Below are 7,035 nucleotides of genomic sequence, written 5' to 3' on the forward strand. Positions count from 1 at the left end.
ATCTAAAAAATCTATCTATCTATCTATCTATCTATCTATCTATCTATCTATCTATCTATCTATCTATCTATCTATATTTGGATTCTATTTCCTAATATGCTGTAAACTAATACAGCACAAGATTATCTATTAGTTTATGGTACTAATCAGTCTGGTTCTTAATGCACAAGGAGAAATATACAGTACAAATGAAGTATAATGTTATAAAATTAATCTCATCTCCTGCTTTACACTACAACCATCTCAGTGAGAATGGAATGATAAATACTTTATTAGTGGCAATGTAGATGCTCCATAAAACCACACTGATTTAAAAAATAAATATATTTTTTAAAATCATGAGACAAATAAACTTTGTTGCTTGCAATGCTGACCTGAATTTAATTATTTTCAAACTTAACATGTTATCAATAATGTGTTTGCTTTATAGAAAGATTTTTACTATTTTTATGCTGTTTATAATTGTTCAAATACTAATAAAATAAAATATTTTCTCTTTACATTTTACATAAATCTAATTCACATGCATATCAAAAGGTCAGAACATCATTTCCTTACAACAGAAAAATTATTTTGTATTATTTAAAAGTATTTAGAAAAAATAATGTCTTTCTCCAATCCAGGTTATAGTTCTTCAAGGGGGACAGCCATCGTGTGCACCAGTAGCCATGTGCAACCAGTAATCCTGGTTCTTGAAGCAAACAAAATTGTAGAAGTTATCTCCCCCCTTGAGGAAGCCATGTTCTGTTGTTCCCCAGGACACAGGACTATCCACAAAGCCATGCACAGTGAGGGAGACCCAAGCTGTAAACTTTGGTGCATCAAAATACCTTCTGGATGATCAGAGAGATTGGGATTGTTTGTGTCATGGTTACATTCATTATATATATTCTGTTGCATAATTCAATATAAAAAGGCATAACAGAGAAGCAAACAGCTAACACAATTAAATTTGACCTTAGTTCTTGTAGTAGCACAGAGATGTCTTCAGGAGGAATGAGTCCTGTTACTGTGCAAATCAGCGCCTGGCTCACGGAACTGCGTGGCTCCGGACACGTATAAGTGGACAGGAAACTTGTAGCCGAGTTTTCACTGCAACATCATCAATAACACCATCTGCCCAAAGGATGGGATGACATATTCAACAAATATTCCACACAGTACTCACCAACTGATATTCAGGTTGGCTGCCCCCAGCCACTCTAGGAACAGCTCTGGGCTGCATGAAAGACTCTTTCCCTGAAGATCTGAGGATTGAAGTGATGGGCACAACACATCTGTCAGACTGTGGCTACTGAGAGTAGGCCTACAGTTCTCATATGTGTACTGAGACAGGAGAGCCTTCAGATGTCCATCTTGGTCTGAGCATGAGAATGACAAAGATTAGCACACACCCAGTAAGCAATGGCAAGAAGCTTCGTACAAGCAATAACATAGCAGGGCATCAATGATATTATGATGCCTTTTTGGATGCACCATACCTCTAATTAATGATACCCTGAGCATAATGACAGTAAAAAATGCTTTACAGTTTTACTTTTTTTTTTATTAAGTTTTATTACAACTTTAATTGGTGAAGCTGCAAAAAATTATTATTTTTTAAACCACTACCAGTGTAGACACACGTAATTAATTTATATTGTCTGTATCGATGTTTTTCTGCACATGAATTAAAGAGAGCTTTGGCTCAATACTCTGTGATGTCACTGTTTCTTGTCCTAAATCTGATTTTTTGAAATTGCAAGCTTCTCCAAATATTGCAGATTTTGTATAATTTTCTACAAATGAAGGCAAAGTTTTCTCCAAGGTTGTTCATGACAATGCACGAGCAGCTGTGTAAAAGGATGCAGTGGATGGCTTCATGTGTGTCAGAGGAAACACCTGCTAGCTGTTGTGTAACGTGGAGAACTAGCTAGTGAGAGAGGAACGACTTCATTAAATACTAAAAATTTAAACAAAATTCAATGCACGCTACAGAAAAGTGTGTCCTTTGCTGGGTCTTTACTTCCATAACTTGCGGTCATTTGTGTGTGTGTCATGAGCGAGACAACAATTTCCAAAATTGGTAACAAAAGCAACAAAATTTAACACTTATTATTTTGACAACGCTGTGCTTCTGTCTTTATTTAAATGAAAATGGGGACCAAAACTGTCAATTCAACTAAAAAGGTATAAATATGTATATATTCTTTACAACCAAGAGGAAATCTTTTAAATGAAAAACTAAATATTTTTAAAGATTGTGGGGAAGTCGTGGCCTAATGGAAGTCTGACTCGTAACCCTAAGGTTGTGGGTTCGAGGCTCGGGCCGTCAATACCACGACCAAGGTGCCCTTGAGCAAGGCACCGAACCCCCCCAACTGCTCCCCGGGCGCCGCAGCATAAATGGCTGCCCACTGCTCCAGGTGTGTGTTCACGGTGTGTGTGTGTTCACGGTGTGTGTGTGTTCACTGCTGTGTGTGTGTTCACGGTGTGTGTGTGTGTGTGTTCACGGTGTGTGTGTGTGTTCACTGCTGTGTGTGTGTGTTCACTGCTGTGTGTGTGTGTTCACGGTGTGTGTGTGTGTTCACTGCTGTGTGTGTGTTCACTGCTGTGTGTGTGTGCACTTTGGATGGGTTGAACACAGAGAACCAATTCTGAGTCTGGGTCACCGTACTTAGCCGTACGTCACGTCACTTATTATTAGATCTAGGTTACAAACCTGAACGACAGTCCGTTAAAAGAAAGTCGCTTCTCAGCGGCACTCGTTCTTTCAGACTCATCAGAACTTGCTGGTATCGCTTTGTCCCAGGAACCAAAGATATATCAGTGAGGTCCACAGTTACAACTGCAAGTGTAGAAATATAAAAATAGTCAAAAATGTACATGAAACAATCAGGTGTAGAAAGTCTGGATTTATGTTAGACCAATTTAATTGGATGCTGAAAAAACTTTTCACCAAATCTCATGGGCTTTCTGTGATTGTATAGAGATGGTTTTCCCTCCAAGCCAAGCTGCTCATACGTGTCCTTATCAAGAGACAATATTAACTTTCCTGAGGGGGGAAAAAAGAATTACTACATAATGCACATGTCCAACACCAAAGCGAAAAGACTGGTCTTTTTGTGTATTAGATAATCATTTATGGCCGGGCATGAAGAGCAAAATGTTGTTTTTGTTTCTAATTGTCAAGATTTTTTTAATAGTACTTAATTACTAACTTAATTATTCCTTTTACATTTACGAATATGTAACGAGTAATTACTGATAAATACTACATTTTAATACTTCCTTCCCAGCTCCATTAACCGGCAGTAACATGTTGATATGAAAAATATTATACTTTTATATTGTAAAACACTGTTTATGAAACAATTCCATAAAAAACCTTTTGCATAAGCAGCAGAAAACTGCAATACAAAATTCTTTAGATTATTGTGTACTTCAGCAGGTTAACTTTCATTTTGTTTTAAAAGCCACAACCTCAGCAGGAATGTATTAAATGAAGTGGTAGCTCAGTGGTTAAGGTGTTAGACAACTGATTGGAAGGGCACTCCTGGGCCCCTGAGCAAGGCCCTTAACTATCAAATGTAATAGAGGAGATAAATGACCTGGATATGACATCTACCAAATGCCGTAACTGTAAATGACTGAGAAAGTCACTGCTTGTTTGAGTCTTTTAATATTACCAAATTTACCATTAAATCATTTTTTAAAATAAAGAAGCAATATGTTGTGTGTTTCACTGAAGTAAATCATAAGTAAAATACCAACCTGATTCTTTCAAAGTATTGTTTAGACAATGACTAGTCATGTTTTATTTGTACTTACTGCTCGATAAAGCAATAATATTGTCTTCATCAAGACGGGTTTTGTAGGAGAGCGAATAAAAAGTGCCTGTGAATACAGAATGAAAAACATTAGGGACCAGGACAAAATAAATAACTAACAATGTGGTAAAAGTCTTGGTCTTTACCTTTCTTAATTATTTTGAGCATGTCCTCTTCCAGGAATCTATACACTGGTAGGTCCCGCACAAGGTAATATGAACTGAATTTACTGATGACTTTTGCAATGTCAGCAGGCAGCACTCCACATTCAGGTATCAGTAAAGAAACCTGCAAAACAAACTATTTAAGTACAAAACATACCACAGGAAAAGTACAAGAACAAAGCTAGCGTTATTTTCATACATTAAAGTACAAAACAGATAAAGAATCACACTGAGTAAACAGCTGGGGTAAAAGTTTGACTGCTTTGTAGAAACATTCAGTCAGTCTGTTGAAGTGAAACAGAACTGCAGCGATTCCCAATAAAAAGAGAGAAGTTTAAATTTGAACATTTTTGAAACATCGAAGTTACAAAATCCAAAAACAGTCCAATCGTTAGATCAGGTTCACGTCACTGGAGCTTTTCACACATGTCTGTGTCCAAGTTCTCAGGTTTCCTTCCATCTCACAAAAGCAGATGTAATGTCTTGTAGTGGACTGGATTTCCATCCTGGCCTTTTCTTTAAAGTTTATCTATTATTATAATCAGATTACAATTTATCTTTATTCTAAATCTGTTTAAGTCTATCCATATGTCTTAGAATTCCAAGTCACCTGATATTTTTCTTATGCTGCTAACCCTATGGGGTCTATAAAGAGTGTCACTGTACAGTTAGTGGAGCTGCACATTTTCTACATCACTTTTTGCACATTATGAAACTAATATTCTATTCCTTACTTTTTTTTTTTATACACACAGTCTAGGACTAGGCTGAGATTTCATTAACTGCAAGTTGTTTACAACATTTAACTGTGTGTAATAAATAAAATTCCTGAATCTTGAACATTCTTTACAATGATTAAGGTTAATTTTGAATTTATCAGTAATCATTTTTCTTTATTTCTTATTATTACAAAGAATACCATGAATTCTGTAGCCTAAATAAATGTTATAATCTCTCTCATTAAGAAAACCAAAGATCAACTATAAAGCCAGACGTGTATTTAATGAGTTATTAACATTTCAGTATCAGAGTGTAAACAGAAAATCTGTTCAATCTGTGCGAAGTTGATCGTATACAAACCTAATACGGGTGTGTTGTTTAAACTCACCTTAATAATACGGGTGTGTTGTTTAAACTCACCTTATAGTTGAAGCTATGTTTAGAAACGTGCGCTTCATGACGTGACGCTTCATTCAAGAAGTTGGATTTTTCACACACTAACAAACTCCTAGGACATTTCTCCAAGTCTGCTGGCATTTTAAACCGAAATAAAAAACGTACAAATCGGTTATTTTCATGTATTTTGAGAAATAAACAATGAGCTAGAAAACTGCTGCTGTTCTAATATCTTTTTCGTCGCGTCCGTCATGTCGGTGACTAAACGAAGCTACTGCCACCTAGTGCACTGGGGCAGAGCAGTAAATCCAGATGACAGAAGTTACTAAAAAGGGCTTAAAAAACACTAGTGACCAGATTTACCAATATACACCGTGGCTTCACAATCATTAGAAGAAACAATGCTGTAAATTAGGGTTGAATGACTGGACTGAACATTTGCTAAAAATATTAGGCACTGAACCACACACCAGATCTAACCCTGTAGTTCATGTGGATCCACACCATCAGTAAGACTAATTTCAGCCACATAGTTTTATTGTGATATTGATGCGTGGCAAACATTGCAGTAAATCATCTTTCAGTTTCTTTACAATCTGAAAAGTGTGGGAACATTTCTACAACATGGAAATGAAGAAATAGCCCTAAAAAAATACTGTAACAATCCCCTAATAAAGCTAAATACTGAAACCTATTTCTTATGTTTATTTGTATTAATTGTAATTCTGATGACATAAAACACATAATTCATGTATAAATTATTTATTAACTTCATTAAGAAACAGTGAAATCTAGGAATAATTATGGGAGGCAGGAACATTCAAATACACTAACATGTCACTCCATTTTGTAACTTTACATGCAGCTGCTTGACAAAATGACAACTTCACTGGATTCATCTGACTTTTTTTTTTAAAATGTCAAACATCATTAATAATATCAAAACAGAATATTTCATGTGTGTATTCTTATGTGGTCTGGATAAAGGGAGCTTTTTGATTTTTCTTTTCTATTTAGAGTTGTGTTTGATTAATATTTCCTCTATAGTCCTCTGTGAGAATATATCCCAGTCATGGTAGACACATTACAGCATTTTTTTTTAATAAACAAAATGCTTGTAATATATGTAGTATATATGCTAAAGTGTTGGAAGTCATGGGACAGTTTATCTGTGAACCAAATACACAGTTTCTTCCAGAATGATTGGCACCCTTGATAAAAATGGACATTAGTGTATAAATGAAAAATAAAACACAATATAAACATTTATATAAACAGTAAATGACAAACAACTAAAAAATGCATACGAGAGAAAAATATGTTTTCTTAAAATCTGTGAAGCATTTTGACACACCTGTGGAATATTTTAAAATATTAAAAATGCAAGCAAAATTGTAGTTAAAGAAAAGTTTATCTTGATTACATTACAAATCAAGCTTTTTAGTCTACACAGGTAGGCAGCAGTTATTACATCATAGAGAATAACTTGTTGACTTGAACATCATTCAGAACCATTAATAGATGTAGGTCATTGATGTTTTTTTCTGCAGAGGACCTGGCCATATTGATCATGTAACTTTCAGGCATTCTTAAAAATAGCAGGCCATATTAAAGAGGACCATGAAGAATTCTGTTGAGAAACTGAACCTTTGTGATGGCTAGACTGTCCAGTAAGTTAACCAAAGCTTGACTGAGAAATAGTTCTTACATTGTCCTGTAGTGGAATTCCAATTCATTGGAATTAAATCCTATATAAAATCTTTGGTGGGATTTACAGATAAGGTAATTGCAGCACCAGGGCCTTTAAACTTTGCTGAACTGGAGGTTTTTGTAAAGCCCGATAAAATGAAAATTGCATGTCTTGGTAACAAACGCTAAAGTTGGTTTAAACTTACTGGGATAAATTTTAGGAGAGAGAGTGAGTGAGAGACAGAGAGAGAGAAAGA

The 7,035-nt window shown here is 35.3% G+C and overlaps 1 protein-coding gene across 1 annotated transcript; it reads right to left on the minus strand.

Moving 5' to 3' along the window:
* Nucleotides 1-253: 253 nt before the first annotated feature.
* Nucleotides 254-5,366, minus strand: rpp40 (ribonuclease P/MRP 40 subunit). The gene is made up of 8 exons (XM_027163512.2): nucleotides 5,114-5,366; nucleotides 3,956-4,097; nucleotides 3,811-3,876; nucleotides 2,939-3,034; nucleotides 2,702-2,827; nucleotides 1,169-1,361; nucleotides 958-1,092; nucleotides 254-833 (listed from the first exon to the last, which is right to left on the minus strand). Exons 1-8 carry the CDS (start codon nucleotides 5,228-5,230, stop codon nucleotides 635-637), a joined length of 1,074 nt encoding a protein of 357 aa, XP_027019313.2. The 5' UTR covers nucleotides 5,231-5,366; the 3' UTR covers nucleotides 254-634.
* Between the last annotated feature and the right edge of the window lie 1,669 nt (nucleotides 5,367-7,035).

This window comes from Tachysurus fulvidraco, chromosome 22, assembly GCF_022655615.1.
Source record: "Tachysurus fulvidraco isolate hzauxx_2018 chromosome 22, HZAU_PFXX_2.0, whole genome shotgun sequence".
Classification (NCBI taxonomy): Eukaryota; Metazoa; Chordata; class Actinopteri; order Siluriformes; family Bagridae; genus Tachysurus; species Tachysurus fulvidraco.

What these genes read in the sequence shown, in the direction of transcription:
- rpp40 (XM_027163512.2), bottom strand. Translation starts at nt 5,230, where the DNA reads ATGCCAGCAGACTTGGAGAAATGTCCTAGGAGTTTGTTAGTGTGTGAA. An exon ending in TATTATTGCTTTATCGAGCA is followed by an intron (nt 3,035 to 3,810) that starts GTAAGTACAAAT and finishes TTCCCCCCTCAG; the next exon opens with GAAAGTTAATATTGTCTCTT. An exon ending in TTTAACGGACTGTCGTTCAG is followed by an intron (nt 1,362 to 2,701) that starts GTTTGTAACCTA and finishes TCTCATGCTCAG; the next exon opens with ACCAAGATGGACATCTGAAG.